This window comes from Mandrillus leucophaeus, unplaced genomic scaffold (assembly GCF_000951045.1).
Source record: "Mandrillus leucophaeus isolate KB7577 unplaced genomic scaffold, Mleu.le_1.0 Scaffold537, whole genome shotgun sequence".
NCBI classification, from domain to species: domain Eukaryota; kingdom Metazoa; phylum Chordata; class Mammalia; order Primates; family Cercopithecidae; genus Mandrillus; species Mandrillus leucophaeus.
Genome location: NW_012105775.1, coordinates 333607 through 349663, shown reverse-complemented (window position 1 = coordinate 349663; position 16057 = coordinate 333607). Strand labels below are relative to the sequence as shown.

The window sequence follows — 16057 nt, the reverse complement described above, 5'->3', positions numbered from 1 at the left end:
AGGAAGGAAGGAAGGAAGGGAGGGAGGGAGAGAGAAAAAAAGAAAAGAAAGGAAAGAAGAAAGAAAGAAAAGTAGAGAGAAAGAAAAACAGATAAAATGTGTCTGAGGATCTTTACATGTGTCAGAAGAAATGTCTGGAACAAAACCATCCTACTACCATCAGCTACTGATGTCTGTGGGAACGAAACACACTTCCTCTTCTGGGCTCCAGAGGCTCAGCCTGTTTGCACAGTTCCTCGTTCCTGACTGTGAACCTGGAGGGAAGCGATTGAGCTCATCTCATGGTGAGGACCCCAATGCCCAGCGTTAAGTAGGGGCTTGGCAAATATTTATTGAATGATTCAATGAGTCTGTGTCCTAGAAAATCCAGAAGTCGTTTATATTCACTTTTCTATTGCTTTGGATTATTTCTTTGCACTAATTTATTCCCCAATTTGCTCTGCTTATGCTAATATTACGAGTTTCTTGAATTTCCTAAATAGATACCATCTGGGTCAGGATGAGAGTCACTGAAGGAAATCAACACAGAATTGAAAATTACCTACAGAGGAGCTACAGGTGGTAACTGGGAATTCTCTATATTATCATTAATCACATTAATTACTTAATCCATAAGAAAATCCCCTGTGATTAACCAAAACTCCTCTCTCTGTCTCTCGTATTCTTACTCCAGGTAGAGAAAGGGATCCACAGACAGCTGAGTGATGGCCCCAGGACACACTGTAGCTCAGCAATGAAGCAAGAGACAGGCTTCCGTCTTTCAAATCTTCTGTCCTCTGAGTCAGGCTTCCTCTCCGTTCTGCAATGTTGTCCCCTTTACATTCAATAATTCTCAATGTGTAATCCCTCATGTCACTGCAAATTAGCATCGCTGCTGTAAACTAATCAGTATGCAAAATGAACAAATCCCTCAGGGGCAAGAATTAAAAACATGCAGGGTAGAATGTTAGAACAGCACTCAGTGCCAACGGGGATTCAGGTGTCCAAGATCACACCCAGACCCACAGTTTCATACAGATCTCCATCAGCACCACCCCAGTACTGGAAAAATCTTGGCCTTTTCCATCAACAATTTAAAGGAGGATAAAATCCATTCATAAAATAAAATAGTACATCACAGAAAAAAAAATTAGCTGCAAATTGCGCAGGAAAAATGGTTTCATTCCATTGACAACTTTTACCATGTGACTGTTGTGAATGCATATTTTCAGGAATATTGAAAAAAGAATGAAGAAATCGTCTAAGTGTCTGTGGTTCCTCTGCCAGCTTGTTAAGGGGTGCATGCCTGTGATGAGCCTACTTTGCCACCTCCTTCACAGCCCAGCACTCAGGCCCCCTGGGCCCTCTAGTGCCCTTGGCATTGCTGGAGAGGCCACCTTCAGAAGCCTTTGCAAGTGAGAATGTCGACGGGGCAAGAAGCCAGGAAATCCACCTGTGAGAAAATCCTGCACCAGAACTGCTCATGACAGTGCTATGGTTAATGCATCTTCACATGTAACGCAGGAGGTCCCTCTCTGAGACCCTAATGTTGTTAAGAGTACCAAAAACATTGCTTTGTGCCACTGCTGGAATCTCAGAATTTTAGTCTCAGAAAGGACCAAAACTATCAAGGCCAATGTTCTCATCGTCACAGTTAGAAAAATGTGGTCCTGAGGAAGTGCCACCTTTCAGATGACTATTTCTGGCAAGAGTTGGGTACAACTCTTCTGATTAAGGTTGTTAATTGCTGCTCCCTACTGAAGACTAGTCTATCAAATTTACGTCATATGACCTGTGTGTTCCATTTCTCCCTCTTTGGGAAGACGGTGATAAAGAATGAGTTTGGGCCAGTCATAGAACCAATGAAGTGCACTTTAAACCTAGAAATAGCTTGCTCATTCAATAAATGACGACCTAAATTACCAAAGCCATTCTGAGAGCACAAAAGAATACTGTAAAATTGCCAGAGACAATACAGGTAACTTTATAATTGTTCCATATATATATGATTTGGGTCTAAAAAGTAAGGAGCCTGGAGAAGTCACATTCCTTGGGGAACTGACTTTCATTGTTTTATACAGTCATATCCCACTCATAGAAATGACCGCCCTGCAAGAGAGACACATGAATATTCATTTGGGTTTATAATAGTTATGCCTGTTGCCACTGGCCTCAGGACAGACTTCGGTTGAGTTTGAACAAAGAGGGTGATATGGAAGACCTTTATTTGGGAGCTTTTATTTATAATCCAGTAGTTCCAAAACAAGTTCTGAGAAGTCCTCTGTGGCTCATCACTTATTTTTCCCCTCTTGTCCTTTCTCCCTTCTTTTGTTGAGGCCATGACAAAGGGTCTGGAGTTGGTCTCCTGGGAGTGGGACACAGGGCATGCCACTGTCCCTTGTGGTTCCCCATCTCCTGATCTGATGTGGGGTTCAGAAATATATCCTTTTTTGTTGGTAATAACAAATATTTTTTTTCTTAGCAATGGGATCTTGCTCTGTCAGCCAGGCTGGAGTGCAGTGGTGTAATCATAGGTTACTACAGTCCCAAACTCCTGAGTTCAAGCAATCCTCCTTACTTAGCTTTCCAGGTAGCTAGGACTACAGGCATGCACCATCGCATTTGGCTCGTTTATTATTATTTTTTTTTGTAGAGATGGGGTCCCACTATGTTGCCCAGGCTTGTCTCAAACTCTTGGTCTCAAGCAATCCTCCTGCCTCAGCCTCCCAAAAGAGCTGGGATTACAGGTGTGAGCCACCATGTCCAGCCAGTAATGATAATTTTTATGTTGTATCATAGCCATCTCATTTTATATCCTGGGTAAAATGTGTCTGTAACAGTTACTTTCTGGTCTCATACAGTGTATCTTGATTCTAATCTCGAGAGCTTAGAGCCGACCATCACTGAATTCTGTGACACTGAATGCTGTGTTAGTCCCTATACGAGAACCAAAGTGAAATAAAGAATCACATGTTTCAAAGGCAATCGAGGAGCAATTGGTCAGAGGAAGAATGACTCTGTCCAAAAGCATCATGGTGCTGCACAACATTCATCTTCTCTGTTCCCATCTCAAAGGAAGTATGCTAGTGGGAAATATGTGGACAGGTAAACTGGGGCTCTGCCTTGATAAGCCCCACTGGAAAACCATGATAGACCTTTGTTTTCAACTTTGTTATATTTTGTTTGCTTGAGTTTGACATTATCCACTGGGAAAAGGTCTTTGATAAAGGACATTTTGTGTGCACATGCATACAAACACATACATGCACACACACAATTTCAGTTACAAAAAGGACCAGTTTTCATATACATATTGGTGAAGATCCAGTGGAAAAATGCACGGGGTGTATAGTTAGGGAAGTGCAATGTATTCATGAGAAAATTATCATCCAAATGTGTGATGATGGTAGGCCAACTCTCTCTCTTAGGAGAAAGGAAAAATAACTTTCTTTTGATTGGGTGGAAGACATAGTAGGAACAGATGCGTCTCTCTTCTCTTCTGATCCCTATTGTCACAGGATATTGAGCTAGAATTTTCCTGTTGCTCCAGAGTTGGAAACTAAAGCTGAAGGACATAGACCTAAATGCCCTGCATTCTGAATCTCTAATGACGGAGTGGGGCATCCTACCCCTGGGGCTGCTCAACCAGCAACTCTGCAATCAACCACCATTCTCAATACCCACCCACCTGTTGGCCATGTAGAAAATAGAGTCTTCATGAGAGATGCGTTTTTCTCCCCTACCCCATGGTTTGCCTGTCCAAACCTGGCCACATGGGAGTAAACTCTTCCACTCAAACCCAGTGGGAAAAAAAAAAAAAATCCACTAGATTCACTCATAAAGACTGGGGGTGCCCTGCAAGAAGGAAGACTTACATCTGATTCTCCAACATGGATATCTGTCTATACTTAGGTTCTCTTAACAGCAGAGTCTGAGGCAGGGACCTGAGTACAGGTTGTTTTTTGAAGAAGTGATTCCCAAGAAACTAGAGTGGGAAGGAGGAAAATTCAATAAAAGGTTCATTGTGCAGCTGGTCACCACACGGGCAAATGGAACCCAATGGCTGAAAGGTTCCTAGTAGCAGGAACCTTCTAGAAAAGAAAAAAAAAATGTGTGAAGCATGCCTCAGAACTGTTCCCTAAGAGGTTGAGTAGGCTGGGGCATTGGGTGAGGGCATTATCCATCCCCACCCCTCTTTACACAGGTTCTGAGAACACCTGTGCAGGCAGGCCAGATAAACCTGTTGGGTGCCTGAGTGGAAAGCCGACAGTCAGCACGGTTCCCTGTTGTGGAGGGAATCTGAGGGAGGCTGAGGAATTGGGACACAGGGCACCCAAACTGTCTGCTGCAGCATTGTTTAAGCAACTCACTTCTGATGTGTTGCTGCCCCCTCAAGCAGGGATAAAGGAATTAGAGAGACCTAACAGGGCAGAGAGGGTCTACTATGGGGTGGCCTGAGCGTACACCATTTGTTGTGGCAAAGATACATGAACTTCCCACAAGAATCAAGAGGACATCACAAAAGTTATTCCTCCAACAAGCAAACCCACTGGGCCAGAGGACCCCGCAGAAGAGGGGTCAAATGATTTGAGTGCCGATATCTGCCCTCCTCAGAGGAACCTGGTTAACCCTTGAAGATAGTTAAAACTGTCTTGGCTGCTGGCAGGATCTGAACACATCAAGGGTGACCCAGGGTGCTCTTCTACACCGAGTTCAGAGGATTAAACAGTGTTTCTCAAAAGTTGACTTAAATTGTGATTTTTAAGAACAAAGTGACAACAAAAATAATAAAACACAAAGTATCTGATTGTATCTGAATATTTACAGCTTCTTAAATCTTACCCTAAACTAAATTTTCTTAACCTGGGAACCAAAGACTCTCTAAGGAGTGAATGAATAACTCAGGAGAACTGTGAGTCTCCTGAAAATTCACTCAATAGTTTGCATATATGTACATGTGTACACGTGGTTTTGCAACAGAGGAAATCCATAGCTTTCATCAGCTTCTCAAAATAAATAAACACTTGATCCCAAAAAGGTTAACAGGCACTTATTTGCGTTATTAATTAGTATTTAAAATTGTTCATGTTGATACAACTATTTTATTTCTACAGGAAAAGCACCACTCATTCAAAAATATTGTATTTCCCCCTTGACTCAGAGAGCCTGTGAGAGCAGTTTCTGTCCAGGCTCTGGTCTGTGTGGGCTTCAGCCTGCCACGGCAGCCCTCTGTTGGTCACTGTGAAAACTGCAGTCGGTGGCTAGCACACTGAAAGGCAGGTTTTAAAAAATTACTAGTAACTATGTAATTGTGTTAACATGTATTAGAAAAATTTCAGAAAGTTAATTTCAACTCATTCTTTTCTACTTATGGTAATAATAAGACCGGTAGATTTAGCTAAACAAAAGACAAGATAAAACATAAATAACTGAAGTTTAGAAACCAGTGATCTAATTTAACCCCCTCATTTTCTGATGAGGGGAGTGGAGTTTGGAGAGGTTCAATAACTACACCAAGCCATATACAGCTGGTTGGTGGAAGAGAAAGGACCAGAAATGACCTCCTACCCAAGGTTCTGTCAAGATTCTGTGCAACTCCTTCTTGCTGACAATTTCAGAAGAAAAGCTGAAGGAGCATTTTCTTCTAGGGCATCTGAATCCCAATAAAGTAAAGTCAGTCTCTCTCTCTCTCTCTCTCTCTCTTTCTCTCTCTCTCTCTCATCTCTCTTTCGATATTCATATATACGTTTGTGAACCTATATATAACTACACATGCATATGTGTCACATTCACACATTCAATGAATACAGATTATGGGTCAGACACTATTCTAGTCTCTAGAAATAGAAAGATAAATATAATACAGTCTCGTCCTCAAGGAGCTTATCATCTGTCAGAATAAACAGATATTCAAGAAAACAGATGTATTTAAGACCTAAGCAGACGTGAAGTCATTCAAGGCATGCTGTCATTCAAGGGGGAGGCAGTGTGACTTATGAGCAGAGCTTTGCAAGGATATTAGTTTCACTAACTCTGGAAGAATGGGCAATAGTTGGTATCAACAATGTAGTTGGTAACAATGGGGTACCAACAGTTGGTAACAATGGGGCATGAGCAAGATCATAGAATCTAGAAATAATTAGAAGCTGGGGGTAACATATAATACTTCAGTAAGTGTCTATTGCAGATGCTGGTAATGTCTAGTTAAATGCTGGGCAGCTGGGCAGGGGCTGGATCGTGAAGACTTTTAATGTCACGCTAAGCAACATGAATTTTATCTTGCAAGCAATGGGGAGCCATTGAGCATAATGTAATACTTCTATCATGGCCTTGTGGAAGATGCATGAGAGGCAGTAATAATGAAATCAGAAATACCAGCAAGGAGACCATTGCCATAATCCAGATTGAAAATGTTAAAGACCAGAACTAAGGCATGGATGTGCAGGTGAGACAAGTGAGTGGGAATGAGAGAGACAGACAGTGGATGCAACAGGACTTGGTAACCAATGGCTGTGGGGAGAGATGGAAAGGGAAGACCCAGAGATACCTCAGAGTCCTTACTTGGGTAACTGGGTAAATGGCAGTGAAAGTCACTCAGACTGGGGATATAGGAGAAGGAACCAAATGGGAAGAACAATGGTAAATTTAGTTTAAAAGATAGTAAACTTAGTAAAAGACAAGGATAAAGAGATAGTAATTTTAAGGATAAAAAGATACTACATTTAGTAAAAATAAGGGAGATGTTCAATAGAAAACTGAATTGTGGATTGGAATTCTGGAGATAAATCGGGGCTAGGGATAGAAATTTGGGGAAAATTAGTATAGAAACAGTATCTGAAGCCTCAGAGTATTTGAGACCACCAAGAAAGAAGATACAAAGTGAGAAGAGAGGAAAAGCTAGAACAGAAGACAGAAGAACAACAATATTAAAGAGAAAGGGGCCGGGCATGGTGGCTCATGCCTGTAATCCCAACAATTCAGGAGCCCAAGGTGGGAGAATTGCTTGAGCCCAGGTGTTTGAGACCAGCCTGGCCAATAGAGTGAGACCCTGTCTCAAAAAAAATTTTAGAAGAAAGGGAGAGAAGGAGCTCATAAGACATTAAGCAGAATGGCCAGAAATGTAGCAGGAAGACCAGGAAGGGTGAAATCATGAAAGCCAATGGAAATGGGAGTTTTAGGAATGAATTTATTAAAAAATCTAGACACTGCCGTGATATATAGCAGAATAAGAATTGAAAAATGTCTTTTAAATTTAACAAATAGAAAGTCATTGCTGATTTTGGTAGAGATTTGAGGAGTGATAGAGATAGAAATCAGGTCACAGTGAGCTCAAAAAGTGAATGGAACATAAAAGCACAGTATACAGACAACTCCTGTGAGGAAAAGGAAAGAGGATGATAGCTCATAAAGTAAGCCAACAGTTAATATTGGCTTGATAAATGTTAAATAAAGACCTATACTTTTCTGGGGGCCTTAACAGGTCAAACCCCATAAAATGTTTGACAGGTTTCAAACAGTCAAATGTAACAGATGTCCTTATGGTGTAACCTAATATAATTAAGAATGCATGACACTGGCTTTTAGTTAATCACATTCTATCAAAAACTTCAGCAAGACCACAATAAAAGCATCACTCTCTGCTATGGTTTGGATCTGTGTCCCCACACATATTTCGTGTCGAATTATAATCCCCAGTATTGGAGGTGGGTCCTGGTGGGAGGTGATTGAATCATGGAGATGGATCTTTCATGAATGTTTAGCACCATCCTCTGGTGTTCTTGTGATAGAGTTCTCACAAGGTCTGGTTGTTTAAAAGTGAGTAACACCTCCCATTTCTCTCTCTCTTGCTGTTCCAGCCATGTGATATGCTAGCTCTCCCTTCATCTTCTGCCATGATTGTAAGTTTCCTAAGGCCTCCCCAGAAGCCTAGCAGATGCCAGATCATGCTTCCTTTACATCCCGCAGAACTGTGAGCCAATTAAGCCTCTTTTCTTTATAAATTACCCAGTCTTGGATATTTCTTTATAGTAATGTGAAAATGGACGAATACAGAAAATTGGTACCAAGAAGTGAGGCATTGCTATAAAGATACCTGAAAATGTGGAAGTGGCTTTGGAATTGGGTAAAGGGCTGAGGTTGGAAGAGTGTGGAAGGCTCAGAAGAAGACAGCAAGATGAGGAAAAGTTTGGGAATGCCTAGAAACTGATTTAATGGTTATGACCAAAATGCTGGCAGTGAAATCAACAGTGAAAGCCAGGCTGATGAGGTCTCAGATGGAAATGAGAAACTTATTGGGAACTGCAGTAAAGGTCAATTTTGTTATTGCTTAGCAAAGAACTTGGCTGCATTGTGCCACTGCCCTAAGGAATATGTGGATCTCTGAACTTGAGATTAATGATTTAAGGTATCTGGTGGAAGAAATTTCTAAGCAGCAAAGCATTCACCATGTGGCCTGACTGTTTCTAACAACCTATTCTCATATGCATGAGCAAAGAAATGACCTAAAGTTGGAACTTATATTTAAAGGGGAAACAAAGCATAAAAGTTTGGAAAATTTGCAGCTTGGCCATGTGGTAGAAAAGAAAAGCCCATTTTCAGAGGAGGAATTCAAGCAGGCTGCAAAAATTTGCATAAGTAAGAAGGAGCTCAGTGCTAATAGCCAAGACAATGGTGAAAAGCCCTCAGAGGCATTTCAGAGACTTTCATGGCAGCCCCTCCCCTCACAGGCTTGGAGGCCTAGGAGGACAGAATGGTTTCATGGGGCAGACCCAGGGCCCCACTGCTCTGCACAGGCTCAGGACGTTGCTCCCCACACTGCTGTCAGTTGTTCCAACTCCACCATGGCTCAAAGGGGTCCAGATACACCTTGGACCACTGCTTCTGAGGGTGTAAGCCATAAGCCTTGGTAATTTCCACATGGTGTTAAGACTGAGGGTGCACAGAGTGCAAGAGTTGAGGCTTGGGAGTATCTGCCTAGGTTTCAGAGGATGTATGGAAAAGCTTTGGTTGTCTAGGCAGGGCAGGACCCCTCATGGAGAACCACTACTAGGGTAATACGGAGGAGGAATGTGGGGTTGGAGGCCCCACACAGAGTCGCCACTGGGGCACTGCCTAGTGGAGCTGTAAGAAGGGGGCCACCATCCTGCAGTGCCTGGAATAGTAGATCCAACTGGCAGCTTGCATCCTCAGCATGGAAAAGCTGCATGCACTCAACGCCAGCCTGTGAGAGCAGCTGCAGGGGCTGTACCCTGAAAAGCCACAGGGGTAGGGCTGCCCAAGGTCACAGGAGCCCACTCCTTGCACCAGTGTGATCTGTATGTGAGACATGGAGTCAAAAGGAGATTATTTTGGAGCTTTAAAATTTAATGACTGCCTTTCTGGGCTTCAAATTGCATGGGGCCTATAGTCCCTTTCTTTTGGCCAATTTTTCTCTTTTGGAACAGGAGTATTGACCCAATGTCTACATCTTGGAAGTAACTAACTGTTTTTATATTTTACAAACTCTCACAGGCAGAAGGGACTAGCTTTGTCTCAGATGAGACTTTGGACTTTGAACTTTTGAGTTAACACTGGAAATGAGTTAAGACTTTTGGGAATGGATGATTGTATTTTGCAATGTGAGAAAGACATGAGATTTGGGGAGAACATGGGTGGAATTATATGGTTTGGATCTGTGTCCCCACCCAAGTCTCATGTCAAATTGTAATCCCCAGTGTTGGAGGGCAGGGTCTGGTGGGAGATGACTGGATCATGGGGGTGGATACTTCATGAATGGTTTAGCACCATTCTCTGGCACTATTCTCATGATAGACTTCTCATGAGATCTCGTTGGTTAAAAGTGTGTGGCACCTCCCTCTTTTCTCTCTCTCGTTCCTACTCTGGCAATGCAATGTGTGTGCTCCCCTTTCACCTTCCACCATGACTGTAAGTTTCCTGAGGCCTCCCCAGAAGCTGAGCAGATGCTACCATCATGCTCCCTGTATAGTCTGCAGAACCATGAGCCAATCAATCTTCTTTCATTTATAAATTACTCAGTCTCAGTTACTTCTTTATAGCAACGGACTAATACACTCTCCATCCAAATTGCAGGTAGGGCTAAAAGGCAGCACAGTGCACTGATTCAGGGCCAGGATGCAAGCCAGACAGTTGGGTTTCTGTCTCCCTCAGCACTCACCTGCTGGTTGGTCTGCCTAAGTTTGTTAGCTTCTCTTGGGCCTGGTTTCCTCATCCTAAAATTCAGGTATAGATGTAGATAACGGATCTCTATACATGTAGATATCAATATATAAAATAATACTATATATAAATATATGAAATATATAAAAAATATATATTTAATACTATATATAATAAAATATATAAAATAATATATATAAAATAATAATACCTCTTAGAATTGTCATGAACATTAAATGAGTTATTTAAATGAATGAATGAGCAAACTGTAGTCTATCCATACAATGGAGTATTATACAGCCTTGAAAGAAAGGAAATTTTGACACATGCTATCAGATGAACGAACACTGAAGACACTATGCTATGAGAAATGTCAGTCACAAAACAGCAAATATTGTATGATTCCACTTGTATGAGGTACACAGAGTAGACAAATTCAGAGAAATGGAAATTAGAATGTGATTGTCAGGGGCTGGAAGAGGGGAAGGGATGGGAATTTATTTCTTAATGGGTACAAAGTGTCACCTGGGGAAGAGGAAAAAGTTCTGGAGATGAATGGTGGTGATGATTGCACAACATTATGATGTATTTAATACCACTGAACTGTATACTTAATAATGGCTTAATCACTCAATCACCATCACTTAAGATGATGGATTTTATGTTATGTGTATTTTACCACAATTTTAAAAAATGGAAATAAGTTAAATGAGTAACTTCTAAAGCACTTAGTAACTGTTATGAAAGTGTTTGTTAAATAAATAGAAACATAAAAAATTAGCTAAATTTATTGTGCCTCAATTTTTGTGCCCCATTTTTGTATGCTAAAAATCTCCCAAGACTGGAGTAGAGGACAAGAAATAACCCCAAAGATAAAAGAATGAGAGAATTACATAAAAAGTCAACTTGGGAGTGGTCTCATGTGTGAAAGAAAGAGGAACATGCAATGTTGCAATGATGTCTCAATGTCAGATTAGAAAAGAATAAAAATGGCGAGGTGAAATTTACTCCCTATTGAAGAGAACCATGAAAAAGTTCACTAAGCAAATAGTTACAAGGAAGCACCTACCAGGTGCCATTCACTCTGCTATATGCTACTGGCAAAACTGAGAAAATAATTGGCCTCACTGTGCAGGCAGGCTTTAGGGAGGTACCAAAATAAACTAAATGTATAATGCCATGTACACTTAATAGGAATAGGCCAGAAAATCTTGTGATTGTCAGGGTCAATTGGAAGTGGGAAATAAAGTGGAATTGTTGTGGCCATGTTGATAACTAAGTAGAAAGAGACCTGAATTGTGATGAGGCTCATAGCATTCATAAAACACCTGTTCCCTCTCAGACCTTTACCTGGGGAGAGAGGGAACATGCAGGTAGATGGAGCAGTGGTTCTCAGCCTTTTTAAGCATGCCAATATCTGGGAGCCACCCTTGCCTCCCACACCTAGACATTCTGACTTAGCTTGCCTGGGGTGGAGCCTGGACATTGGTAGGTTTTAAATCTTTCTAAGTTATTCAAACATGCAGCCAGGACTACAAGCCACTGGATTAGAAGCAGCAATTGCTCTCTATGTATTACTGATCTCAGAAGACCCTTGGGTGACAGAAATAGCAAACGTTGCTCAGGAGCTGGAGGTAGAGTTAGGAGAAGGATGGATTTTCATCACTTGGTCAGAGGGGACCATCTGTTTATCTTACAGACTTACTATGATCACAGGACACCAAGCTGCCTCAACAAGAGGAAATTACCCCCACCTTCTTAGAAGGGTAGCTTCCCAAGAGATGCTTCAGACCTGGGATGCAGGTGCACTTGAGGAGGGTCTCTCTCTGTCAAGTAGCAGAAAAGTCTTCTTTCTAGAGAAGCATGACCCACATGGGTCATCCCTCACTCTGGAAGAATCCCCACCTTCTCAACCAACAAAGGGCCCTTCCCAGGAAAGGCAGCCGAGGGTCTCTACAGCTAAGCTCCTCTCAGCTCTTCACTATGTGGGAGCTGAGAGGTAGGAAGAAACCTGAGGGGAAAATGGTGACAATGACAAGTACTCACTGCTGAGTGGCCCCACGGCGCAAGGCAGCCTGGACTTGTGCTGCCAGGTGACCCAGGAAGCTGCTAAGAGCTGGCTGCCTTGAAGGAAGCTGAAAGTGCAGGTTGATTTTCTCTTGTTCCAGGTCTTCTAATCTTTGTTGTAATTTCTCAGCTGGAAACCCAAAATGACGAGAGAGAGGAAAAAAGAACCATGAAATGCAAAATAGATAACTCCGGTGTCTCTTAGCTCCAGTCGTAGTCAACTTTTGCCTTAATGACATCATGAGAAGGTGACTAGTTTCCAGGCCAGCATTTTTATCTCTCAGTTGGTACTTCTAAGAATCTTCTTTGCACCAACAAGATGGCTCTCCTATCTTTTATTCTTTTAACTCTCAAAGATCATTGTTGACATAGTGATATGATGGTCATGATCTTCACACAGAGGGATACTTAATATTAATTATTTTAAAAGCACAGTGAGCATTTTAGGAAAAAAAAACTGTAATTTTGGTGAGTTCTATATAATTACTTTTTTAAAAAAATCAGTGCCCAAGTATTGATTTTAACATTTCCTCAGCAATTGCACATCCAGATAGAGCCAGGTCTATCTACTAAAGCCACAGAAGTGATGTTCGAATTCTACCATGCTATAGATGACTATATATCCACTTCTGCTGTAAAGTAGGGGTTCTATTATATTTTAATGACCTTAAGTCTCCTAGCACAAGGTATAAATATAGAATCCTTGTAACACAACTTTTTCTTAAAAAAATAAAAATAAAAATAAACTACAGATCATTTGAAAGAGTGATGTCAGCAGATGGTTGATTAGAGATGCCTGGAATTCTGCCTGCCCCCCTACCCAACCAAGAAAAGGACCAAGGCAATGAATAAACAGGTAAGATTTGATTGGAGTATTGAAGGGAGGGTGCTGGAGTACAGTGGGGGAGTGAAGATGCAACTGTGGTGAATGGCAGTCCAGAAAGGCAGCATGCAGGCACTCAGCCTCTGCAGCCCTGTATCCCCTGTTCAGATTGAATCTGCCTGGAGTCAGGAGGGACTTCTCATTGCATGGAAAAGATAAACAGAAGGACCTCATCAACCCCTGTTGACCCAGTAAACACCTACAGTCTTTACAAAAGGAGAATCTCACAGTTCTTGCAAGCCCTGAGTCCAGTTTGGAGACCTGCCAGGAATCTGCACAGCTGCATTGCTCCAGATTAGAAGCATAAGGTATGCACTCCCTACCCCATCCCACACTCTCTGTTGAACCTTTAAAGAATAATTAATACCAATTCTTCTTAAACTATTCCAGAAAATTAAAAGGTAAGGAATTCATCCTAACTCATTCTACTCATTACTGACACCAAAATGAGACAAGGACACAACAAAGAAAACTACATGCCAACATCTCTGATGAAAAGAGACACAAAAATTCTCAACAGAATATCAGCAAACAGAACCAAACAACACATCAAAAAGATAATATACCATGATCAAGTGGGATTTATCCCAGGAATGCAAAGTTGGTTCAAAATATGCAAATAAATAAACATCATACATCTCATCAATAGAATGAAGGGCAAAAATCACATGATCATCTCAATAAATGCAGAAAAAGTTTTTGATAAAATTCAACATCCCTTCATAATAAAAAAACTTCTCAAAAAATTAGGTATAGAAAGTACCTCAATGTAATTAATAGCATGTATGACAAACACACAGTGAATATCTTACTGAATGGGGAAATGCTGAAAGCTTTTCCTCTAATAAATGGAACAGCACAAGAATGCCCAACTGTCACTACTCTTATTCAACATAGCACTGGAAGTCCTATTCAGAGCAATTAGATAAGAGAGAGAAATAAGAGACATTCAAGTTGGAATGTGGAAAGTTAAATTGTCCCTATCTGCAGATTGCATGCTCTTATATCTAGAAAAACCTAAAGACTCTAGCAATAAAACTCTTAGAACTGATAAATGAATTCAGTGAAGTTACAGTATACAAAATTAATATACAAAAACCAGTGGCATTTCTATACATGAACAATAAACTAGCTGAAAAAGAAATTAATAAGGAAATTTCATTTACAATAACTACAAAAATATTAAAATACCTAGAAATAAATTTAACCAAGAAAGTGAACAATCTCTACAAGGAAAACTACGAAACTCTGATGAAAGAAATTGAAGAGGATGCAAGCAAATGGAAAGACAGCCCATGCTGATGGATTGTAAGAATTAATATTGTTACAATAACACTGCTCTCTCTATCAAAATACCAGTGACATTTCTCACAGAAATAGAAAAAAAAAATCCTAAAGACCCCAAATAACCAAAGTAATCATAAGCAAAAAGAACAACACTGAAGGTATCACACTATCAGACCTCAAAATATACTACAAAGCTGGGGTAACCAAAACAACATGGTACTGGCATAAAATTAGATACACAGACCAATGAAACAGTATTGAGAATCCAGAAATTAATCCACATATATACTGCTAACTGATTTTTGACGAAGGTCCCAAGAACACTAATTGGGGAAAAGAAGGTCTCTTCAATAAAAGGTGCTGGGGAAACTGGATATCCATAGGCAGAAGGACGAAACTAGACCCCTACCTCTCGCCTTATACGAAAATCAACCCTAAATGGATCAAAGACCTAAGTGTAAGACCAAAAATGATAAAACTATGAGAAGAAAACAGAGGACATGAGTCTGGGAAAATATTTTATGAATAAGATTTTAAAAGCACAGACAACAATAGCAAAACTAAACAAGTGAAATTTTATCAAATTAAAAATCTTCTGCATAGCAAAGAAAAAAATCAACAAGACCAGGCCCAGTGGTTCACACCTGCAATCCCAGCACTTTGGGAGGCTAAGTGAGGAGGATCACTTGAACCCAGGAGTTTAAGACCAGCCTGGGAAACATGGTGAAACCCCATCTCTACACAAAACACAAAAATTAGCCAGGCATGATGGTGTATGGCTGTAGTCCCAGCTACTCAGGAGGCTGAGGTGGGAGGATCACCTGAGTCTGGGGAAGTCGAGGCTGCAGTGATCTGTGATCATGCCACGGCACTCCAGCCTGGGGAACAGAGTGAGACTCTTTCTCAAAAAAATAAAAGAAAGAAACAATCAACAGAGTGAAAAGACAACCTACAGAATGGGAGAAAATGTTTGCAAACTACCCATCCAACAGGAGATTACTATCTAGAATATACAAGGAACTGAATCATCTCAACAAAAGAAAAACAATCTAATATAAAAATGGGCAAATAATCTGAACAGACATTTCTCAAAAGAAGGCATAAAAATGGCCAAAAATATATTTTTTAAAGCTCAACATCACTAATCATCAGGTATATGCAAATCAAAATCACAATGCGGTATCATCTCACCTCAGTTAGGATGGCTATTATCAAAAAGACAAACATAAATAAATAACAAATGCTTGTGAGGATGTGAAGACAAAGGAACTCTTCTACACTGTTGGTGGAAACGTAAACCAGTACAGCCACTATGGAGAACAGTATGGATGTTCCTCAAGAAACTACAAATAGAACAACCATATGATCCAGCAATCCCACTGCTGGATATTTATCCAAAAGAAAGGAAATCAGCATCTCAAAGAGACATCTGCACCCCCATGTTCTTGCAGCACTACTCATAATAGTCAAGATATGGAATCAATCTAAGTGTCCAACAACAATCGAATGGATAAAGCAAATGTGGTATATATCCACAATGAAATACTATTCAGTCATTAAGAATGAAATCCTGTCATTCTTGGCAATATGGATGGAACTGAAAGACATTATGTTAAGTGAAATAAGACAGGAACAGAAAGTTAAACATGTTTTCATTCATATGTG

General features: G+C 40.7%; 1 protein-coding gene across 7 annotated transcripts in view; it reads right to left on the bottom strand.

The window, feature by feature from the left end:
* Nucleotides 1-16057, bottom strand: part of DISC1 (disrupted in schizophrenia 1) — a 430525-nt gene that overhangs the window by 275856 nt on the left and 138612 nt on the right. For 6 of the 7 annotated variants that reach the window (XM_011997303.1, XM_011997304.1, XM_011997306.1 and 3 more), the window contains exon 4: nucleotides 12202-12352. In XM_011997303.1, the coding sequence (XP_011852693.1) occupies nucleotides 12202-12352 (151 nt within the window). Of the gene's footprint in view, nucleotides 1-11659; nucleotides 12353-16057 lie in introns of those variants that run through there. The other variant, XM_011997313.1, reaches the window with a different exon arrangement.